This window comes from Hermetia illucens, chromosome 1 (genome assembly GCF_905115235.1).
Source record: "Hermetia illucens chromosome 1, iHerIll2.2.curated.20191125, whole genome shotgun sequence".
Lineage (NCBI taxonomy): Eukaryota > Metazoa > Arthropoda > Insecta > Diptera > Stratiomyidae > Hermetia > Hermetia illucens.
In genome coordinates this window covers 33,026,639-33,052,416 of record NC_051849.1, presented here as the reverse complement: position 1 = coordinate 33,052,416, position 25,778 = coordinate 33,026,639, and the positions used below count along the sequence as shown (strand labels likewise).

At 39.1% G+C, this 25,778-nt stretch overlaps 1 protein-coding gene across 4 annotated transcripts in view; it reads right to left on the bottom strand.

Annotated features, from left to right (window-relative positions):
- LOC119648767 (uridine-cytidine kinase-like 1) overlaps positions 1 to 25,048 on the bottom strand; it is a 42,821-nt gene extending 17,773 nt beyond the window's left edge. The window contains exon 1 of one of the 4 annotated variants that reach the window (XM_038050599.1): positions 24,980 to 25,048. In XM_038050599.1, the coding sequence (XP_037906527.1) occupies positions 24,980 to 25,038 (59 nt within the window). In that variant the 5' untranslated portion in view covers positions 25,039 to 25,048. The other 3 variants (XM_038050613.1, XM_038050622.1, XM_038050608.1) reach the window with 3 other exon arrangements.
- Positions 25,049 to 25,778: the final 730 nt, after the last annotated feature.

Genomic DNA, 25,778 nt, shown 5'->3' with positions numbered 1-25,778 from the left:
CGACAACTTTGACGTATTATAACTTTGTTAGTAATAGTAGTGCGATTTCCACCAAACTTGATGAGATCACGCTCTATATTATACCCTATATTGTTGCGAAATTTCGTGGTGCGAGCATGAACTTAAGGGGGGTTTTGCAGCCAATTCCTAAAAATTATTAACTTTATTGGTACAGATAACAGTATGGAAGGTATTTCGGAGCCCAGGCACCATATACTGACAGCCTCCTGATTTTTTTCAGATTTTTCGGTTGGGTAGTTTCTGAGAATAGCCCCCTTAAAAGAATGACCAGTTTCAACCCCCGCACTCCCCACCTTTCAAATAAATGTCAAAACTAACATCGGCTTCGAAAAGTACAAACCGAGACCTTTAATTTGATACCTCACATGACTATATTTGATGAAAAGAAAAAATTTACACCCTTCTTTTTTATGTATGAGGACTCCCCCTTAAATTCGTCGTAAAAGGATGTATGATAACTCACTGTATGCGTGAGCGTTCATAGTTCCCAGAACTGTCTCCGAGAAAAATGCGCGTGACGGACAGACAGACAGTAAACCGATTTTAATAAGGTTTTGTGTTCTCTCTCTCTTCTCGTTCCCACGAAGGATCATCGTGGACCGGACCAGAGAACTTAGCTCTCTCCTTTAGCCTGCCGGGACCTATAAATACAATTTGAATCCGTTTAATACTTTGGGCCTCTGTTTTATCGTTCAGTGATCATGTCGAGTTTTGTACAGGGAAAAAAATATTCGTGGAACGAATTACTTTTCTTATTCCATCAAAAGAAAAGTGCTGCTGCTTAAAATCATCGCTTGCCGATAGATACCTATTGTGAACACGCTCCCTCGATATAAGCATGTAAGAAAAGGTTTCGAAAATGGCAATTTTAATATGAAGACAAGAAGCATTCTGGTAGAATTCAAAAGTACGATGACGAGCAATTGCAGGAGTTATTGCATGAAAACCACACTCTGTGACTGGTAGGACCAGAACGGTATTGTGTACTATAACCTGCTGAAGCCCGTCGAAATACCTTTATACCTTGTTTAGGATAGCGAGGGATCCTAAGTCCACATCCACTCGATGTTGGACCGGACCAAATGGAAATCAACTTATTCTCACATTTTTTGGTCCACGGATCCCTCGTTTGATGCATGGCACTTAAGCATTTAAAAATAAGGACTAACGGTTTCGTCCAGGACTTAAACTATTCACTTGGATATAATTCGCACCCTTGTCGTGTTTCTACAAATATGTAAAGGAGCGTTTTCCACCTGTTGGCACTTGCGGTCACACTGCTCCCAGCGCAGAGGTGAGCCAGTGTCTGATGAGTTGCTTCTGCCCTGGATGAAACCGTTAGTCCCTATTTTTAAATGCTTGGATGCCATGCCCCAAACGACATATTGGGTCAGGGCCTTGAACTTAGAGCACTTCATTGAAGATCGTAACGGTACACTACAGTATACTGTAGAAGGGAATGTGGTCAGCATTGCGCTCGCCCCCCCCCCCCCCCCCCCTCTATAAATAGAAATATGTGTCTGCATTCTTCAAACACCAAAAATAAATCTATAGTAAAAATGGAAACTTTTTCTTTTAATAGTTGTACTTAAAACGAACTATAGAAAACTTAGAAACATACACTTCACTACTTGCAGGCTTATCATGAGTCATAGAGAGAAGATAACATTATGAAATGTTTTTTTTTCGTTGTCTAGGAAAAAATTACCTGAAAATTATGATAAGATGATAAGCTAAGTGCTACGGTTTCCGGAGATGCAGCTTCAATAAAATATTAGTGTTTCTCTGATAACCCTGTTAACAGTTTAACTGGGGTTAACAATTAATGTTTTGCATTCTGATTAAATGTAGAAATTCAACCAAATGTTCCGAAGGTGAAAGATTCTTTAAACGATTGTCATATATGCATAGAAGAGACATTCGTTTGAAAGCTTATTGCGAAATTAATTATATTGGGTAATTATAAATAAATTAGTTGTAAAGAATTAGCACTTTTCGTCATTTACCAATTCTCAAAGTTGAATCTATATTCAAGTGTAAATAAACTACTTTATTTGTGGAAACCTTGAACAAACGGATTCCATCTAAGGTTGTGCTTAAAATGGCACTTTCTCTGATTTTTCAGCTAAAAAATAAAGATAGTCTTGCTTTTTATCAAATAAAAAATTGATATAAATACAGCAAACAATAATTTCACAACATTGTGATGCAAACATGAACAAATAATTAACATCCAAATTCAACAACAACGCAATCATATATATCGTTCAACGTTTATCTTCAACCGAACTGCAAAATTTATTCAGATTGAATATACAGACGTCATCATTTGATGCCTTCTGAAATTACCAAGATAAAAATAAGCAATGATAATGCCACTCAATTTCTCCTAAATGGATAATGACATAAATCTGGTTTGATTGAATTACTATCTAAACCCGTTTTGTCGCACTTGACAGTGAAATGAAAGCCGCAGTATCATCAGCCCCGAATAGTTTAGGTTCATTTAGTGATAGGCTCTTGTGAAAATACTACCTATTAAATATGTGACACTAATAATACAAACTAGAAAGTATATGTATATATAAACATCATGTCTGATTTCGTGTAAGTTTAAATATTGTCTGGATTATAAGATTTTGCTGGGAGTCGACAGAATTTTGCCTGATAAGCGCAAAGTTACTTTTTCATTAAATTTCCAGATCAAGGTGTAAATAGGTCATCCTAATTAATAGCAAAAGATAATGCCCAGATAATGGTTTTGCGCAGTACAGTTTTGAAATATTATTATCTAAAAAACATTCAGTGATAAGAGCGTTAGGATTCATAAATTCATAACATAACGCTGGGGACAATATTTTTTCATGAATCACGAAAAATTCTATTACTATGTCTTGGGTAGCATTATCGAAAGCCGCTGGGTTCTTTTAACATCATGTTTAATCAAAAAATTATCTTAAAGGTTTTTTTTTTCTCATTTTACGCACAACTGGGCCCTGATAAGGGGCACTAATATGTGATACGCGCGATATTAAAAAAACTAGAATGGAACACTCATTTTCAATATGTACGTGTCGTTGACATTTCCTTGCCATTTGCATGTTCACAACAAATATGTACGTATGTATTATCAGTAACTGATTTTTAGTCGTATTTCAAGAAGAATTCAACCTTGATGATTTCACTATACTTATCGCTTCGAACTATCAAATGCCAAGCATTTTTTAGCCGTTATTAGGGGGCCAACCTTTGTCTGTGGCTCTGTGTAGGCTTGTTGAGCGACTAGATCCTAGCGCTCGATTTAGTGTTACTGTAGGGCACCTGAACTGTATGTTTCCTACATTTTCCTAAACTTTTCAACTGAATTTATAGCCAAGCTCCAATAGAATATCCAAACATCTACATAAGGAAAGTTTTATAGTGAATAATCTTCTCCGGCGAATTGTGAAACTTAAAAGAAACCATGAACATAGTTTAGGCTATTTGGGTTTACATAGCCATTGTAGCATGTACTCAATACACCTAACAATTCACTCGCCAATGGCAGCATAAAAATCTGTTTAATCCACTTTAAGTGTGGTTAGTTTGAATGGTATAACTTCTCATCTTGATTCCTTTTCAATGAGATCATCACAATTAATGGAATTTAACAATACCAACTAATTGTATACAGCAATGAAAAAATCCACTTTTGTAGGAAAATAAATCCTCTAGTTATGATGAAACTCATACTGGCAAAGCCAAAGATGTTAAGTCTTCCCAAATTTTCTTTGTGTTATCAAACAACTTTTGTCAAACTTGTGATTTAATACAAAATCAGTGAAAACATTCCGCGAAGATTTGTCTTTTAGCATTAGGAAAGAGCCTTAGGAAAAATGATTTACTTTATCAAAATTTTGGAAGCAGCACATAGTAACCACATGATGGTTACTCCACAAACCTTGCTTGCTGAAGAGCGTGCAATGCGAAAACAATGAATGATAACAAATATCGGGGATCTTGTTAGCAATGGAAAAAAGGAAATAAAATCATAGAAATGAATTCACCATCTCAGCTACCAGGTGCCAACTCAGTAGAAAATGCCTGGGATTTAATAAACCTCAAAATAGCTTGTTGGCTAAAAGGGATGTGCCGACTAAGCACACCAGTGATTGTGAAAAAATTTGCTGGTAAATAAGTGTGGCGCGGCAGGATTAACAACATTTGAAATTTATTTCGACTGACAGATGCCACCCCCGGTGTTCTCCGTGGCGGAGTAGGCCTCGGTATTTGACTAGAAAAATTGTAAAAAATTAATTGAATTTTTCCACAGTTAGTTCACAACCGTTCATGGTGGGGAATGTTTTCTTGACTCAAAAACTTGTCTCATTCCTTTAAGGTATAATTCAACAATCGAATTAAAAGTTTCAAACTCGCAACCAAGCAGGTCCTTTAATTTTGTCAAAATGATGTTCCTTTTAAGTTTATTGTAAATTATTAAAAGTGATGTGTCAAAATGTGGAAAGCTATGTTTTGTATTATATTTGTACCTGATTAAATACAAAGACTACTCGAGACATTTAAATTGGTGACCCCGAAGAACTCGCCCGATCGATTGGAAAAAAGCCAACAACATTAGCAACAAATTCAAGCGCAACAGCAATATGTGATCCAACACTCGAACCAGACGCAACATCTTGTACAGCAGGAGCAACATCAACAGCGATCGGTGTTACCGCATGCAGTACAAGCCGTTCAACACCAAGTGATATCAGCTCCGCAACAACAGAACGTCCAAAATACGCAGCGTCCGAAATCGCATCACCATAATCAACAACAAATCATCGACAATGCAGTGCAGAGGCCAGCGTTGGTGAATCAACAGCTTCAGCAAAAGCCGCCTCTACAGCAGCAGCAGCCATCTCAGCCCAATCAAACCCGAGTTAATTTACAACAACCTCAAGTGCAGCCGCAGCCTACGGGGCAGCAACCGGCGATCCACACGTAAATTCAACAACATGCACCTCATCATTATTAACAAATATTATTGTTAAATAGGTAAAGTCTTTATTCGTTTTGGTAACCTTAATAATCATCATAAAATCGCCGCAAGAGACGGCATCTATACTCTTTTGGAAATTCATCGTTGGAGTTCCACTCTTTTGGCGAATTTTTATTTTGGCCTGCGCTTCAAGCGTCCATTCCGGGGTGCGTCGGAGGTTTCCTCTTTTCTCTGTCGTACGAGCATTTGGAGGTGTGGTCTGCCGTCGTCATAGTAGGGTCTTTTGAAATTCGTTACAGCCGCGTCCTCGGCTCAACTCAGAGCGTGAAATTAGCTTTGTCATGTCGCTAGACGACAAAGAAGCGACAGGCCCATCGGGCCCTCAGGTGACCGCTCTCGCTGTACACGTCCCTCCCTTTAGGCGTAGGAATCCGGAGCTGTGTTTCGTTCATCTGGAGGCGCAATTCTAGATGTCCGAAATCACAGCGAACGCGACTAAATTTAATTATGCAATTGTGGGCCTGGACGAGGAGTCCATCCTCCTGGTGGTCGACATTGGAAAGTCGGGCTCCTACACCGTATTGAAAACGAAGTTGATCAAGTGCCTGTCGGTAAGTGAGTCACCTAAGCTGGATCACTTGCTGGCAGGTTTTCACGTTGGGCGATCGAACTCCCAGCCAATTGCTTCGCGAAATGAGGCAATTGGGTGGGAGCAAGATCGACGACGATCTGTTGGAGTCGCTCTGGCTCCGACGACTTCCGGAGGGCACCCAGGGGGTCCTCGCGTGCGTCTCCAGTTTTTTGGAGGCGCTGGCAGCTGCGGCCCATACGGTGTATGAGGTGCACGCGCGTCCAACGATAGCCGCTGTTCAGCAGACTTCAGACGAAGTTGGCGAGCTGAAGCGCGATATGGCTGCTCTTGTGGCCAGCATGGCGGAGATGAGGGCGACGCTGGACGCTCAGCGCTCATGCGGCAAGTCACGGGCTCGCTCCCGATCTACTGCTCGAAAAGGGCGATCAGGTAGTAGGTCGTCAGGACAACCTACGGACCGAAGCATTTGTTGGTACTATCGCAGATTCGGCGTAAAAGCTATCAGATGTACGCTCCCGTGTAAATTCGCGCCTACCTCAAAAAACTAGGTCCGCGGGGGGTTTAGGCGACGGCCACCCAAAATGCAGCGACACGGCGCCTAACAATTTATGACCTTCTCAGCTGACGCAGTTATCTTGTAGATACTGGTGCGTGAAGTACAATTACTTCTCAAACAACGAGTATTCATATATTATCGAAAGTACCATGTGATTTGTCGAAAAATCACATCCAGAAACTCAATGCAACTTGAAAAATCATCATGGCATACTGGAATGAGAAGAATCACTAGAACCAGCAAGGAAAGCAGACTTGATCCCACTAAAGATATTATTGCGCGCTTAACGCAATTTCAAAGTGGTTCCCTTCAGGTTAATTCAAAACGGTCAAGCAATCAACGCTTATCTAGTTTGCGCTCTGGTTAAAATGTAATATGTATTGTTTAGTAAACAGGACCTTTTTTGCTTTTAAGAACCATGGCCTAGATATTCGAATTCTGATCTTTTAGGTTTAAAATTTCATTTCGCCCTAACAGCAAAATGTTGTATGAAAATTTCAAAAATCCTTATCACATCTGATTTTGTTCACATGTTGGAATAATGTTTGAAATGCAAAACTCTCTTCAAGGAAACAACGAATGAAAACATTTCACCGTACTATTACATCCCGCTTCTCAATTTACACAAAATATTCACAGATTGCCACATCACATATATACTTCCTTTTTGTAGCAATAATTGAAAACGTGCTTGCTAAAAATATAAATTACAACTAACATGTGCAGCAGTTCGCTAGTTTTGCAATCAATACTCATCCTTCACGTAATATTTCTCACTAATATAATCCTATTCATTCAACCGCAGATGTTTCAAACAATTTACAACAAACACTAAATTCAGAATCACTTCAATGTACACTCGCCCGCTTCAATATAGATAGTACCAAATAATCGATCGGTGACTTCTTAAGAACACAGTCGACACCAAGCAATTGTTGGTACACTTGAACGATATTATCCATATTAGTTGATAAATCCTGCTTAGTTATGGTCAAGTTCGGGTATATCTTTTGTTCTCTGAGCAAGAGATATTTGCTGGGGTATATGTACATTAGTGGAGAAAGTTGAAAAGTACATTATTGATTAGGGCGTATCTTAGCTCGTTACTCAACCAGTGTTTAGCGCTATCTTCTTAGATAGCAACTTGCCATAAATGATGTAAGCAGGTATGCATTCCTATCGAAATAGTCTCTAAATTACTGTGTCTTCATGAATTACACACTAAACTGAAAATAACAGATGGGATATGTGGTCAGTTCTTGTATATGTGAAGCACATAGCGTGGTTTCATTAGTATTTCATTATTGATGAAACAATTATTCAATCCCAATATCTTTAGAATCAATCTTGTGCAATTCGTCAGCATATCACAAACAAGTCGGGAAAACGGAAGCTGGACGCTTCAGGTACGAAAGTTTTGCTTATTATATTGACATTCATAGCCTTGAATTTGCAAAGAAGCAACAGCTTTGACGTATTATAACTTAGTAATAGTGCGATTTCCACCAAACTTGGTAAGATCATGCTCTATATTATAGCCTACATCACTGCAATTTCGTGGTGCTAGGATGTAATTAAGGGGGTTTTGCAGCCAATTACTAAAAATTATAGTAATATACTATTATTAACTTTATTTGAATAGATATCAGTATGCACGGTATTTCGGAGCCCAGGCACCATATAGTGGCAGCTTCCTGATTTTTTTCAGATTTTTCGGTTTGGTAGTTTCTGAGAACGGCCCCCTTAAAGAAATGATCACTTTCAACCCCGCGCACTCCCCACCTTGCCAAGAAATGTCAAAACTAAGACCGGCTTCGAAAAGCACTAACCGAGACCTTTAATTTGATACCCCACATGACTATATTTGATGAAAAAAAATTTACACCCCCTTTTGCATGTATGTGGACTCTCCCCCACTTAAATTCGACGTAAAGGGGTGTAACTCACTGTATGCGTGAGCGTTCACAGTTCCCACCTTTCTACCAAATTTGGTGTCAATCGCTGTAACCGTCTCCGAGAAAAATGCGTGTGACGGACAGACAGACAGTAAAGCAATTTTCATAAGGTTTTGTTTTACACAAAACCTTAAAAATGTCAAACATAAAAAATACGTGGAATTAAGAAGTTCATAGACAGCTTTGGTGTATTGTCTTAAAAATCGCTCTATTTTGGGGAATAGAGCATCCACTCAGTCTCTTCTTATTGCTATTCCCTCTATTTCAATATGACGGTGGTTCAATTTCCTTATCATCACATTTCATTCTGTAAAAATGATAAGCATACGCCAGCGGGAAAAGTATAAAACTAAATATAAACATCCATGACGCAACTAGGATTCAAACCCATGGCACGATATCAAAAAACTGACATTGAACTCAACTGTCGCACCGTTGGCGTATTAGAGAGGGCATCAAAATTGCGTATATAATCTATAAAGCACTATACCAGCCTTATCTATAAAAGTCGAAATATAACAGCGAATTCTTCATTGAAGAGGATTTTTGATCCTAAGGACAATCTATGAGAAGAAGAATTTCAAAGTTCTATTCTTAATCAACCAATTAGGAAATAAGCAGTGCGAAATTAAGATAGAAATTTTACTATACATCGGCAGGTAAGATAAGAGGGTTGAATGTTATCATTCTGAAACCGCAATCCTGTGTTTGTTTTGAACTCAACTCATAAGCAAGCGCAATTAATCATTGTTTACAATATGAAATTATGAATAATCGCAAGTTAGTTTTTATAGTATTTCACGTGAGCTAGCCACGTATAAATAAGTAAATCGTGACACTGTATCAGTATCCGAAAATAATTGTTCCTTTTGTTTGAGTCTAGATGTTTTTCATGGAATTTTAGATCCAATGACCTAGTAGAAGTGAAGCACGTGCTTTGAAAAATTTCTGCATTTTGATTGGTTCCTGATGTTCATCTCTATTTCTTTTAGGCTTTTATATCAAATACCAGAAAGATACTTAAAAAAGCATTTTCTTGCAAGTTCCTTGTAGTGGATATTTTGAATAATTTTGGTTTCTAAATCAATGTCTAACGACATATGCATAGACTAAAAGGTAACTAGTTGAGAATAGTGAATGAATTTTACCAATGGCAAAGAACTGCGAACCCCACTGGTAATGTCACAAGAATTGGTAGTTTGCGTGGAAGAAATCTACAAACAATCAGGGTCTTTCAAGATGGGACCATCTTCTTTTTCTTCAGCCTTTGTCCCGTTCACAAGCGGGGTCGGCTCGTCGTGATCGGTTTCGCCATTTGGCTCTATCGAATGCCTGATCTGGGTGCAATCTCGAGGCTTTCAAATCCCCATCCAGCGTATCAAGCCACCGTTGCTTAGGTCTGCCGTTTGGTCGTTTACCATCGACTTCGATGTTCAGACCAATCTTTGCAAGTGAATTCTCGTTTGCACGAATTGCGTGACCATACCATCGAAGACGCCTCTCTCGCAACTTTTCCACGATCGGTGCAACCCCATAACGATCGCGGATATCCTCATTTCGGATGTGATCTAAACGTGTGACGCCACTAGTCCAACGTAGCATCTTCGTCTCCATTACCGCAAGACGCCGTTCATTGTCTTTTATGGTCGGCCAACACTCAGAACCATAGAGAGCGACTGGACGGACAACATTGCGGTAAATTTTAGATTTGAGACGTTCGTTGATACGTCGATCACAAAGGACACCAGTTGTGGAACGCCACTTCATCCAGGTTGCGTTAATGCGTGAAGCAATTTCATAACGCAGCTCTCCATTGGCTGATAGCGTTGACCCGAGGTATTTAAATCGCTCAGATCTGGGCAGATCACTGCCGCTGACAGTGATTGTGCCTGTTTCATGGGGATCATGGGGACCATGACCAACCAAATTAGCCGAGTACTAACCGAATGCCTCGATGGATATCAGAACATATAAGCTGACCATCAGATTTACATGATGCTCTGATGCACCACCAAAGTAAACACTAAAACTTTATAGGAGGAATGAGTCTGCTATAACATCCACAAGAGCAAAAATCGGAGATGAAAAACGAACTATTGACTTCACAAGCATCTGAAGGATATAATCTACATATGAGTGTTAGGCTCGTTTCATGAGCACAAGGTTCCACTCCATTCCGTTCGTTTTTGATTCTGTTTTGTTCGCTGCCAACAAGTGTGACAGGATCTTTCAATTTCCATTCGGTACCTAATTGAAACCGTATAGCATCGAACACTTCCACGACACGAATAAACTTTATTAGGTTTCAATATGGTTCGAATTCTTCTGCGGGAGACAAAAAGGAATCAAGGCTGTCACAAACGCACGGTTCAGTTTCGGTTTTGACCTCACAGCGAGTACAATTTAAGCATAAGTTGTTAAAAGTTGTCCGGTTTTATTTGGCTAAAATTTGCGGTTTGCCGAATAGGAAGGGCTTCATTCGTTTTAGGTCGTTTTCCGTTGCGACCGAAAATTAACTGAACCGAATGGAACCGTATATGTGTGAAATGAGCCTTTGTGGCGGCACATCGGGGGTAAGAACCAGCGACTGCATTGCCGACGGAGAGGTCACCTCCAACAGACGCACTGAACTGCCACCGACACAGCTGGCGACCTGACACGAAGCCGGCGCGCGCATTTATTCTTTCTTCTAGTTCCGACAGCCGGCGAGGGCGGACGTATTTTCAATTAAACGCTAAAGTTGGATGTATTTCCAATTAAACGCTAAAATGGTGACCACATATATATTTAAATTAAAATAAAACAGGCGAGTCGCGCTTCACCAATGGATGAAACAAATCTGGCAACCGTTAAACTTCATTTCTAAACAACTTAACCTAGCTCAACGGAATTACAGCGCCTACGATCGTGAGCTACTCGCTGCGTACCTCTGCATTAAATACCTCCGCTTTCCTTTTGAGGACCAGCCGTTCACCGTGTTCACAACCACAAGCTCCTCACTTTCGCACTTAAATAAAAGCCCGGCAGAGCGCCTCCTCGCTAACTTCACAACTAAACTTCATCAGCCAGTTTACTTCCGCCATCCAGAAGTGTAAGGTCAACAAGCACGTAAAAAAGGAGCATTTCCATACCATTTTCCTCGACATTATTGGTCCTTTGCGAGATCCGCCAGGATACAAGTGTGGCCTTTATCCAGAAAGATACCGCCACCAAACATGGAGGAAAATGCTCGTGCAATTTATCGCCGAAAGCTGAAGGAATTACAACCGAACTGGTTGAATATAAAAACGGAAAATGACACCAAGCAGTTGATCCACTTATGCTGGACGTTTAGGATAGCGAGTGAACACGTGATAATTTGGGGCGCGGCATTATCTATACTATAAGAAAGCAGATATCTCTCAAGGCAGCATCACGTCGCTGAATACCATGAAATATCTCGGCTTTCTTGCCAGGTTTAATAGCCCAATTTGGTCCACACCGAAAAGACTTTTCTCTCTGCAGCAGTCAATGGAAAACCTGTCGGAATATGGACGCCAAATAGAATACCCTTTCACGCCATGAGAGATTCCGGAATACCGGCAAAACTAGTGAGAATGACCCCAATATGCAGTTAGATAAAAGCAGAAGGAACCCTAGAAATCTTTCTTTTTTAGAAAAATTGCCCGCGATGCTGAGGTGGACGCCAAAAGAGTTATTCTTTTCAAACCGACCCAGCTGCTAGTCCAGGCTGATGATATCGATATAATTGAAAGGACATGAGCCGTGCAGGTGTAGTAAATCTGTATATGGATAGGAGCAAGATACCAGTTCTAAAAATAAAAAGCAACAGCATCCAAAGCAATAATCAATAGAGACAGGGGGTAACATTCTTGAAATCTCCTGAAATTTTCCCTATCCAGCGTCGAATCACAACAGATATAATTAAGAAATCTGAGCATGGTTGCCCACAAGCTCACAAATTAAAGATCGTATTATATACTTCAAGGCCCTGATTCAATGTGAGTTGTTGCGCCAACGATTTTATTGTCCAAAACAATTGTCAGACCCTGCCTGAGATGGAGCGATAACATAGGTCAGGACGCCAGACAGCTTTTAGGGTTATCGAATTGGTGGACCTCGGCGCAAAACCGGGATGCCTGGAGTTCCTTATTAAGACAGGCCTAGACCGGCCACCGGTTGTTGCGCCGTTGATGATGAAAACAATTGTCTTGCCAGCCCTAATGTACTACTGTGAGAATAGATTTTAGACTGGCAAAATTGCTTTTAGCTGCGATCGAGAGGATTCCTCCGAAAAATGTTTAGCCCCATACAGAAGGAAGACTACATAATGAAGAAATCTATGAGCAGTATGGATGCAGATTCAAGCTATAAATATACAGATTAAAAGACATGCTTAAGACAACTCATCCAGTCTATTATACATGGGATTCAGAAGTGGGTGAGCATAATGAAAATAATCAATCAACAAGAACTGGCAACGTCAGTGAACATACATAAATATCAAGCAAGCAAATTGTTATGCTGTTTATTTCTGGACTTAATGGGTTTTCCATGCAAACTTTTGTTTGCGAAATACCCGCAACTCATTTCAAATTGGAACTACCCTATGCCGCACTGATCTCAATCGAAGCACAGCTTAATGCTAATCGCCGAGCAATGACATCACTCTACAATAAGAAATTAAGTCTGAGGGTACCGCGAGCCACACCTGGTAATCCTTTTATGCTTGCATAGAACCGTTTCTGTTGGACTTGGGTACTGTGGTTGTGTCCAATCGAACATAGCTGTCAGGTTGCATTTCCTAGCATGGTTGAGGTAGAGTGAGACAAGGCTTCTAATAGCCACCCTCCGGGACCCCAGTTATTCACAAATCATTCCCTCAGTAGTTTCACCGTACAGGTGCTCATCTTCGCGTATACTAGATCCCATAGACCTATAAGGACTAATTAGCACGTAGAAAGGTATCGCCAGTGTAATTTATTGGAGAAGAGAACTGCAACTGATCTCTCACTCGATCGTTAGTTCCGATTTCAAAAGGAAAAAATTTAAAGAAATATAAAATACTTCAATAGAATAAGTAATTACTTTCACTGAAGATGCACACTTCAGCCGACTAAGATATGTCTATACACAATCTAAGATATCAATTTTTATCTTGAAGGAAAACGATCTCCGTTTCATTATTTCGCAATAGATCATTCACCTAGAATGGAAAAGCTACGTGTCAACTACAACTGCAGTGATCAACAAAAAGTCCACTTTCAAAAAATTTTAAATTTTTTGTGTTTTTTTTTGGAATTAGGCGTGAAAACAACTTGGCACTGAATCGTACTTTGTTTGTTGCCCAATTTAATAAATATTCTTGTCATGTTTCTTAGGGTATGTAAATAGCATAAAGAGGCAAGAAAACATTTGAAAACTTTAATTTCAGTCTGGATGAAATAGACTGTCTAGTCAAATCTTGGTCGCCCCAGAGAACTGGTTCTGGCTATAATTTCCCAACTCAATCTACAAAACTGATGTTCGAACTTTACCTTGAACAATAACATTAACTTAAGCAATGCTTACTCGCTGCTGTGCTACTTATCCAAATTTATACTAAAGTATAGATGTTCTACTTATTTTATTAGTGATAATAATGGTTGCCGCAAACCAATATTTACGATATTGCTCATATTTTGTGATTAACATGTCTATGTAAATCTTTATCGTAAAATGCCAACCAATATAAGATATTCCCAACTCTAAACTGCGCATTATAATACGAAACATATTCTTGTCAAGAAAATAGAACAGTCTTGAATCCGGTTTCAGGCGAAGACATGAAAACAAGATTAGATATTTACATTTCCATTGAAAAAGATAGTAACAGTATCACACAATCCCGACGCCATTTTTATTTATCATAAAAGTTAAATGTGAAATTCTCTGTTCCGCAGGTTCCATTTTATAGTCAAATCGCGTGATCAAAGCGAGACAAGTCGAATATAAATTTCAGAGCCAAGAATGATTGTTTTGTTAAAATATTTGAAGAGATACTAGAAAATAATGACAATAAACAAGGAGTGAATAGGAATATATTTCTAGGAAGGGTCCATTTTAATGGGAATCAATATTTTTTTAAGGATTTGCCTAGAATTATTCTATAATGGGTAACTTGCATAGTTTTTAATGAAGGTGGAAGGTTTGCCTAATAAATAACATGTTTCCAAAAATGGAAGATTACCTTAGAAGGTACTTTGCCTTTTGATTGGCTAAAAGTATTTGGTAATATATACAAATACGAATTTCGGGGACCAACTGTCCTCTGCTTCAGCGTTTTATCTGGGACAGTTGGTACCTCAAATACGTATTTGTACATATTACCAAATACTTGTAGCCAATAAAAAGGAAAAATATCTTCTAAGGTAATCTTCCATTTTTGGAAACATGTTAATTATTAGGCAAACCTTCCACCTTCATTAAAAACTGCTTGACGTCACATTAGCAAACATTTTATTTGCCGGCGGATAGTTAACAAACGTAACAATCGATTTTGAAGCGGATTGTAAAAAAGTAATTCAAGTAAAGTCATTTGAGCGCGAAATAGGCATCTAAAGCCCGATAAAGTTTTACAAAGGCATATTTCAGAAAAATACAAAAAGTGGATGTGAATGTGTATTTAATGACCGACGAGGATCCTTAATGTAATGTTTCGACATTCCGTGCAAATATTGGATAGCAAGTTCCCGAGTGACAAAAAAATATCATAGTCATATTTAAGAAACGGGATAAAATTTACTGTGTTAATTAAGAAGGCATCTTATTATTGTGTATATCCTATAAAATTGTGGCAAAATTAAATTAAGAAGGAGGAGAAAACCAAAATTTTCAGTCTGACTGGTCATCACAATCTTGCTATTTACATGAAAGGATAGAATATCGATATCGTTTGTCTGTTTATTAATTTTTAAAGTGGGGTCAACTTCCACTTTTTCTTTAGCCTTTATCCTGTTCATAAGTGGTGTCGACTCGTCGTGATCGGTTGTGCCATTTCGTTCTATCAAAGGCTCGATTGGGATGCAGCCGCGTGGTTTTTAAATTACCATCCAGCGCATCCAGCCACCGTTGTTTTGGCCGCCTTTTGGTCGCTTACCATCGATTTTGATATTCAGACCAATCTTGGCAAGTGAATTCTCGTTAGCTCGAATTACGTGACCATACAATCGAAGACGCCTCTCTAGCAATTTCTCCACAATCGGTGCAACTCGTCTCATTTAATTGCGCTATTTGCCTCGATCATAGGCCTGATCAGGATAAGAGTTGAGTGCCTCTTAAATCATCATATACCAGATCAAGCCATCGTTATTCTGGTCGGCCTTTTGGTCATTTCCATCAATCTTGATACTCAGACCAATCTTAGCGCGAATCATATTTCCATATTATCGAAAACGCCCCTCTCAGGCAGCTTCCGCGATACAACCTCATATTGAACGCGATTGTCCTCATTTAGGATATGATCAAGACGTGTTATGCCACTAGTCCAACGCAACATCTTTTTCTCCATTTCAAGGCAACATTCATTGCCTTTGATAGTCGACGTACAAACAGAACCGCAAAGAGCTACAGGGGGAAGACAATGCGGTAAATGTTAGATTTGAAACGTTCGTTGATGGATATGTTGAAGATAGACGAGAATAGGGGGAGTTGACAAGGACGTTTGTCAACTGCTAAGTCTTTACCCTGGCGCTGAAACCGAGATGCTTGGAGTCCTTTATTAAGACTAGCCTAGCCGGGCCACCTTTTGATACGCCGTTGATGATGATAAAACTAATACTGGGAAAGTAGTAGAAATCCCAACAAATTGATCTGGAAAAGGTTTTCATTGACTTTAACTACATTTTCCCTGGTATAGATTGGAATGTATCATATAGAATTATTGTTATTATTTTCGAATCTCGCCAAAAGCTATCCAAATAGGTCAAATGAAAATGTACAACGAGTCCTAGGTCAAAATTTAAAGGAAGTGACTCGGAACATTCAATCAGACTCAAGTCTTGAATGAGGAGATGGTCTCCTGGTGGATTCAGGACCATAGCACCAGTAACACAATTTAGGTGGCACAGGCAGTACCTTATGTAAAAAAAATATTGTAGTCAGAATCTAAGAAGTGGGTTTAAATAAAGATAGGGGCTCGACATTTTTAACTTAAATACCCTGCAGAAACATCCCAATTGACTATGGCAAACTGAACATTTAATGTTATACATGCGAATGAATCTAAGTAAAGATGACACTAAAGTCCAACTTACTAAGTCAAACGGCGTATACCAATTTCCATTATACATTTATCTCAGTTCTTTAGTCTTTGAAGCCAAAAAATGTAACCAGAAAAAATAAATTTGGTGTATATAGAATTATAAGGTTGCAAAAAGGAGGTAATACAGTGACGTGAATGCAAGCCCTAGAAAAATAAATCTGCAATTTTGGACGCAGAATGGCCCGCAATATAATAGACAGACAGCACGAGTCTAAAACTCAACTCAAAATTCAAATGATATAAGTTGCAATGGACTGGCGATGCGAAGCGTATCAATGTCGGTAGAATTCCCAAACGCAGACTGAAAAGGAAGTTGATTGGGGGAATTTGGGGGAGCCAGGAAAACGATGGGATACCTCAATTCATACTTTTAAGATTCTTAAATTGGCGAACGCGAAAATCGTCACAAAATAAAATATGTGTAGAGAGGGGAGGTAGGATTTTTTCCCTTAATATTGTCATTGTCCAAAATCCCAAAATCGATATAATCCAAAAGTAAGCGCGTAAAATTTAGACAACCAAATAACACACCGAGTTTGATGTGTTGTTGTTTGTAGTAAACTTATTTTCCACAGAAAGTACCTACAAAACCTTTCATGTATAAAGCACTGAGAGTTCACTCTCCTGCATATTAAAGGCAATGTAGGCTGCTAACACTCAAAATACATAGATTCACCGAAATGAAAACAATATTCATCTCAATACTGAGTGACCAATTTGAGTTTGAGAAATTAAATCCTTCCATTGGAAAGCTGCGACACTCATTTGACTATCAAATAATGTGCACAATATTTTGCATAATTAGTTGCTTACACACGTTCAGATACGTACAAAAAAAGGAGATCTTATAGAACACCAATTTCTACAATGAAATGTTATGGTGGGGAAAACCTCAAAATTCATAAATAATTAATTCAAAATACACATTCCTATAAGCATAAATAGGCAATCGAGAAATGCCCGTTCTATTGGATAAATTAACATAATTTCTTAATAGAAAAAGTAAAAAGCTTGGCACTTGAACAAACCTTATCAAGGTTGAGCTGAATATTGAACGAATATCTCTATAATAATTGGTAAGCGACAATACGAGTTGAGCCGGTTTTAAGATTAAAGACTTTATAAAAGCAAGGATCTCCATAAAAATCGGCATCTTTAGGTGAACGTTTGTGTAAAATCACTTTTTTCCCTTCGAGAAAACTATTCTTTCTTTACGAGCAATTGCAATAATATATTTATCGTTTCAAAATCAAACGTAAATAAATATGCGCAACCCATGAATTTGAAATAATTTGCCACAATATTTGAAAAGTAAATAAGAGTGTTCATAAAAATACCTCCTTTAACCCACCATCCACGTTCAGTTCGGCGTGTCAGTTACGCCTGAAGAGTCCGCATTTGACCGACAGCCGTAATGTGGATGGGATGCAGTTTGTCTTCAGTTTTGACTGCTCAGGCGTTCGGCGATCGAATGAAAAATTATTCGGCCAACCGACCAGACATATTTGTTTAGGATATGAGCCAGGATTTCAAATAAAAATAAAACTATGTAGCTTCTCCTACTACAATATATTTTTATAATTTGTATATACGTATTTCGAGAGCTATTGTAATTGTAAGGCTTTTGTTAGAGCCTCAAATTTTTAAACAAATCAAAAATTGAGTTTTTCATAATTTTTTTCTGATAGCCGATTAGGAGCTTTTCAATGTCAGTTGAACTGGTCAGAAAAATTCACTCCATGCATTTGACTGACATATCCGTGAAACATTGAAAAATGGAACACACAATGGAAAACAGCTGATTAAGAAAATGGTTTTCCTGTCAGATGTATGTTTTAAAGTAGCTGCGATATGTTTGGAATTTTCGGCACAAAGGAAAGTAAAAACACAAAGCACCGTTAGGTATAATTACACATTTTGAAGGCAAGAGATATTGAGTTTTTTAAATGCATTATTCCCAGTTTGATTTTGTGCGAAATGGTTCGCAAAGGACAACAGTTGTCCGTAGAAGTGAAAAATGTAATTATCAGTCATTATAAACGCGGCCTGTATGAGATCAAAATATCGGAAATAGTGAATATACCCAGAACAACTGTGCATTTTATAATTAAAAAGTTTAAAGAACGAAATTCAGTAGAAAATTGACTGAGACTGCAGAACGTTGGCTGGTAAGGGAAATTAAACTAAGAGACCGAAGAAGAATTCCGCAAAATTGACAAAAACTACCAAGAAACATTTTGACATAGAGATTACATCCCAAACCATCAGAAATTACCTGTTTTCAAATAGCTATGAAGCCCGGTCAGATCGAAAAAAGCCACATATATCGAAAAAGAACCGCAAGGAAAGGCTTCAATTTGCTCGAGAATACGTAAACAGGCCGCAGAGTTTTGGTTTGATTTTATTTTTTTTACAGACAAAAGCAAATACAACCTCTTTGGATGCGATGGAAGAGTTATTGTGTACAAAAAGCCAAACACTGAGTTGGAATATCGAAATATAGTTTCCACTCTGAAGCATAGCGGAGGTGGTTTGATGGGTTAGAGGTGTATGGCGGCGTCGGGGGTGGAAAATATAGTGCCAATCAAAGGGACTATGGACTACCGATACTGTATTAACATTTTAAAAGGAAATTTGAGTGTCAGTGTCATGAAACCCGGAATCGAACGAAGCTATATATTTTATCAGGATAATGACCCAAAGCATGCAGCTCACAACACAAAGCTTTGGCTTCTTTACAATTGCCCAAATGTCATTTAAACACCAGCCTAAAACCCCGATCTCAACTCAATTGAGCATGTATGGAGTATTTGGAAAAAAGGCTAAGAAACCGCCATTTGACTAATGTTTAACCAAATGAAGGAGATTCTGAAGGAAGAGTGGCTGAAAATCGACTCAGAAACGACAAAAAAATTGGTGCAATCGATGCAATCGAACTTTTCTATATTGAATTATATTATTGTACTTTTGTTTTATGTTGAATACTTTTTTTTGCTTTGAAATGGCCTACGAAGATAAAAATGACTCCTTTTTAACGATTTCTGTCCGTCTGTCACACGGTCTCCAAAACGGCTAAACCGATCCGAACGAAATTTCGTGGACAGATGGGAGCTATGAAATCCTACGTATACAGCGAGTGGCATAAATTTAGGTGGAGTTTAAAGGGGGGCTCCCTATACATGCAAAGGGGGAATTCAAAGATTTTTTCACCGGATATAGTTTTGTAGGGTATCAAATGAAAGGTCTCGATTTGTACTTTCCGAAACTGACATTAGTTTTGGCATAAATTGCAAAGTGCGTGAGTAAGGAGTAAAAATGTACGCACTTGAAGTGAGAGAGTGACGTGAAATACGTAAAATATTAAAGTCACATTTATGAAGAATCTATTTATCTGCAGCCCTTTTTAAGACTGTGTAAAACACTTATGTGAAATCTAATCTTCGAGAGATGTCCCATTCCGGTATCTGCTCAAAAGATTTACTAATAGTATATTATCAACTTTTAGAAATAGACTCAAAAACTCCCCTTAAGTTCATCCTAAGTGTACTAAATTTTGCACCGACATAGAGGACAGCCTCGTGCATACACATGTCATGAAAATCCAACTATTAGTGGGAAAGTTATAGCAGTTCAAACTTATCAATTTCGTGCTAATTAACAGCATCCTAAGCCATACAAATAAGATGCTGACGTCATAATTAATGAGAATAATTGAAATTCGAGTGAAATATTAAAATTCCATTCAAGAAGAATTTAATTCTCCCTAGCCCTTTTTTATATTTGATGTTGGTTAAATTGTTGCCATTTGCTAATAATATTAAATTGAGAGCGTGAAGCGCATGAAATTGACCATTATCAACACAGGGCTTTCCATCAAAAGATTTATTTAAATTGCTTTCTAGAAAATAGAGGGCAATGGAATTTTTAACTATATTACACGGAGCTGTCGTGCACTCGTCGCTCCTCACATCTTTTTCTTTTTCTTCGGCCTTCAGTTCACAAGCGGGGTCGCCTCGTGGTGATCTTTTTCGTCATTTTATTTTATCAAATGCTTGATCAAGATGTAATCGCGAGACTTTTAAATCCCCATTCAGCGTATCAAGCCACCATTGTTTTGGCCGGCTTTTTGGTTGCTTCCCATTGCTTTCGATGTTCTGACCACTAGTTGTTGAGTTCTCGTTAGCGTGAGTTACGTGACCACACCATCGAAAACGCCTCTCTTGCAGTTTTTCCACAATCGATGCAAACCCATATCGATGGGGGATATTCTCACTTCAGACGTAATCAAAACGTGTCACGCCACCAGTGCAATGCAACATCTTCGTCCCCATTACCGCAAGACGCCGTTCATTGTCTTTTATGGTCGGCCAACACTCAGAACCATAGAGAGCGACTGGACGGTCGACATTGCGGTAAATTTTAGATTTGAGATGTTCGTTGATACGTCGATCACAAAGGACACCAGTTGTGGAACGCCACTTCATCCAGGTTGTATTAATGCGTGAAACAATTTCATTACGCAGTTCTCCATTGGCTGATAGCATTGACTCGAGATATTTAAATCACTGAGTTCTGGCAATGGCAGTAACCTGCCCTTCGAGATATTTAAATCGCTCTGTTCTGGCTATGGCAGTAACCTGCCCAGAACTGAGCGATTTCAATATCTCGGGACAATGCTATAAGCCAATGGAAAACTACGTTATGCTCCTCACATAGGGAAGCACAAAACCTTTTATACCTGAAGCGTCAAGCTTCCGGTTTCCCGACTTGTTTATATTTGATGTTGGTTAAATCCTTGGCATTTGCTAATATTATTAAACTCAGAGTGTGAAGCGTATGAGGCTGACTATTATCAATACAGGGGTTTCCATCAAATGATTTATTTAAATTGCTTTCTAGAAAATAGAGAGCAATGGAATTTTTAACTATGTGACACGGAGGTGTCGTGCACTCGTCGCTCCTCACATCTTTTTCTTTTTCCTCAGCCTTCAGTTCACAAGCGGGGTCGGCTCGTCGTGATCGTTTTTGTCATTTTATTTTATCAGATGCCTGATCAGGATGCAATCGCGAGACCTTTAAATTTCCATCCAGTGTATCAAGCCACCATTGTTTTGGCCGGCTTTTTCGTTGCTTACCATTGACTTCGATGTTCTGACCAATACTGGTTATTGAATTCCCGTTAGCATGAATTACGTGACCACACCATCGAAAACACCTCTATCGCAGTTTTTCCGCGGTCGGTGCAAACCCATATCGATCGCGGATATTCTCATTTCAGATATGATCAAAACGTGTCAAGCCACCAGTGCAATGCAATATCATCGTCCCCATTACCGCAAGATGCCGTTCATTGTCCTTTATAATCGGCAAACACTCAGAACTATAAAGCGTGGCAAATGGACGACATTGCAGTAAATTTTAGATTTGGAACGTGCGCTGATACGTCGATCACAAAGAACACCAATTGGGGAATGCCACTTCATCCAGGTTGCGTTAATGCGTGAAACAATTTCATTACGCAGTTCTCCATTGACTAATATTGACTCGAGATATTTAAATCGCTTGGTTCTGGCAATGGCAGTAACCCGCCCAGAACTGAGCGATTTCAATATCTCGGGTCAATGCTATAAGCCAATGGAGAACTACGTCATGCTCCTCACATAGGGAAACACAAAACCTTTTATACCTGAAGCGTCAAGCTTCCGGTGTCCCGACTTGTTGTTAATTTACTTTGTTTTTGTAATTTAAAAAAACTTTTAATAAAAAATGAAGTATTTTATGTTTCAAAATATCAAACATTATTTCTTTATTGATGTTGTTGGTTGGTTCGTCTTCGGTGCTGACGTTGCCACCATATGCAACCAACAACATCAAACCGCACTGGTTAAACAGGAAGAATAAGGATAGGAGAATACAACTTTGAGACCGTTGACAATGTCTCCTATCTAGGGTCGAAAATCACAAGCGATAACAGCTACGATGATGAAATCCGCGCACGGTTGTTGTCAGCCAACAGAGCCTATTTCAGCTTACAAAGACTGTTCCGCTTGAAACGTCTCACCATAGGGTCAAAGCTCTTACTGTACAAGACTATGATCTTGCCAGTCCTCATGTATTCCTCGGAAACTTGGGTTCTTAGCAAGAAAAATTGCGAACTCTTGGCCGCGTTCGAAAGAGGAGAATCCTCCGAAGAATCTTTGGCCTCCAACATGAGGATGGACGATTCCGTAGCATACACAATGACGAAATCTATGAGCGATACCATAACCTTCAGGTTGTGGAAAAAATCCGGCTCAATAGGTTACGGTGGGCGGATCACTTAATCCATATGGATGAGGATGATTCCACCTGGAAAGTCTATAAGGGCAATTTCTATGGTAGAAAAAGAAGACGAGGCAGACTCTGCCTAAAATGGAGCGATGGCGTAGGTCAGGACGCCAGACAGCTTTTATGGATATCGAATTGGTGGACCTCCGCACAAAACCGGGATGTCTGCAGTTCCTTATTAAGGCAGGCCTAGACCGGATACCAGTTGTTGCGCCGTTGATGATGATGATTAATGCAAAGAACAAGCAAGAAATATCAATGGTAGAAGAATTCAAACGGATACAATAAAATACTTTTATTTTAGCTGAACCTCGCCATTAACTATGACTTCGGTCCTTTGTTTACAACGACTTAAATTCATTCATGTTTTCGATAAACTGATTTCCGACAAATTATTGACGCTGCCTTCCTCAAAGTTTGTTTAGTATCAATCTGCAACGACCAATTATGTTGCCAGAGAGAGTGGTTCAAATGTTTTTTATCGAACTTATCATGTGAGCACCGTCATCATCTTCCACACTATTAGATCCAAATATCTGTAAACATGTATTTCGCAATTTTCTGCTTCATGTGGACGTGAAAATAGGCCACGGGCCGTCCTACACTGGCAGCGTCATCGCCACGCGTTCAAGAAAGATGTCTTGCACGAAAGGCTAAATGAGGGAAAATAGCAACACCATCGTCCGGATATTGAGAGAATTTATGCAAGAAACCGGTAAGCGAAGAAAGCTGATGGGCGACAATGATCCGGCGAGTAATATCACATCACAGCAGCCATCATACTTCTAGCGGTTACGTAGATAACTTCTTATCGATTGTGTTTCCTCTGCTTGCAGCGCAATGCCATGCTAATGGGAAAATTCTCGCTCATAAATAAAACAAGCACATGGAATGTATTTTTAACTCCGGCATTGAAGTTCGGTGAAAAAAACGTGGCGTTCGCCTGAAAACTGATTCACTCTAGTACACACAAAATCAACTACATCAAGAAAAGTAAATGCCACAATTAAGTGTGACCGTAAAACGGACATACTTGGTGAGCATCTTTTATTGGGTTATTTCTTCAAAAGATGTGAGATCGCCACCACTTCTGCGAGACGTCGGAAAATTCTGAGGGAAGTTCATGACTTCTGGGGCGCTAAAAATAGAGTTGAGGCGAAAGTGACTTCTAGCAACAAACAGTTCTGTAATGTGTAAAACGTCGAGGCATATTTGCATGCAGAAAACACAATTCATCGTGAAAAACTGACTCAGTCGCGAGTTCAAAGACTTGCGGACCCGGCGACCGGCGCTTGCACTCTACATCTCATGAATAAATACGTTACCTTGGTCAAGCAGCAAATGGTTTAGTGCAATCTAACAGAGGAAAATCAGGGAATGCTCTGGGAAAAGTCCTCATATGTTCACACCATATGGAATAATCCAACGTAAAATCTACGCATCCACACGCCTCCATGCTTCACCTGCACGCACACACTCAAACACACTCCACTGCTTTCAGACGGGAACGGAACACAAAATAACTGTAAAAATCAACGCAAGGACGTCTGGAAAGGAATTCCCCATCCACGTCTCCCGGAGCTTTTACAACTTTCCATGATTCTCTTTAATGATTTGTTGCTGTTCCCGAAAGAACTCAGGAAAATTCACGACAGCTGAATTAAAAGTAAAACACATTGAAAAGTGGAATCATTACGTGTGATCCTTAGCTCCAAACGACGGCATAGTTTCGCTACTTTGGCCACACAAGCCCTTTCCTCGATGCAATGGCCACCGTTACTGAAAACCCTCCGACACCGTTCATAAAACTTCACTCGACCGAGTAATTTCCTCCCGACAAAACGCAGCGAATACGCTCCCAATAGCAAACAAGTCGTAAATTTTCTTAACCGCAATGCACCTGTCTCGAGCACTTCACACGCGGATCCGATAACCCAACCAGGAAGCCGAACGACAAATAATCACACGACCAGACCGAATACAGGTGACGACTGGCGACTACAGAATCAATCTGCGCGTGAGAAAGGTACAAGCGAGATGCGGAGACCATAAGAGGAACTGTTTCCACTTTTCCCTATGGTATCTGCACAGTATCTGACACCCAGTCACGTTTCACACTCGAGTTACGCACCAAACAAACTCTACGAAACTCAGTTGAAACCTCAAGCTGCCGTCTGGAGCCAACTGCCATCCACTGTGAGATGAAATGGGACCGAAAAGAACTCTTTTTCTTTTTGTACTTTACCTGTCCGAGCTGGCTGAACTTGGAGGATCAAAAGATGTGTGCTTTTTTGATGCCGACATTTTCCCTACTGACCACATGGTGGTGGCGGTTACAATGCAAAGTTTTCTATTCAACAAAGAATGAAGGAAAAGTGGTGAATTTCGGATTTGAAAAAAATAGATTCAATTCTAAAAATAGAGTTTTTGATATCTGTTAAGAAACATTGTGTCAAAATACTTGAAATAATGAAATTTTGAAATAAAGATTGCGGATTGGATGTTTTTTGAGCTAAAATAGATAAACTGAGAAACTGTTTCCCATAATCCCAAAACCACTTACGCTTTGAAGGATAATATTGCTTTCGTGCTCCGAATCAACAATTCTTAGAGTTTTGATGAAGTCGCAATTGTTTTTAGAAAGTATTTGACTATTTTTTCTTATATGCATTGATTAAAGCACCCATTACTTTTTTCCAAAACAAAGCAAAATATCATCCTTCCGTTTAACGATCAGGAATCCTGCGAAAAAAATGTAGACCAGACGTGAGCAAAATATTTGAACAACAATATCAAATTATATACAGTTACTCAAAAAAGTATCCGAACAATGGTTAATTTAGAATTGTAATGCGAAAAACATAGATTTGTAAAATAGTAACATAATTTCGTTTTCCACGATAATAATATTTTATAGCAACACTTTGGAATGAGCGAAAAAAAATCATCATTTCGTTTTAGTACAGTTGTTTTTCTGAGAATTTATGTATACATGCTTGTTATGAAAGTCAAAAAAGTATCCGGACAACGATGAATTCTTGGAA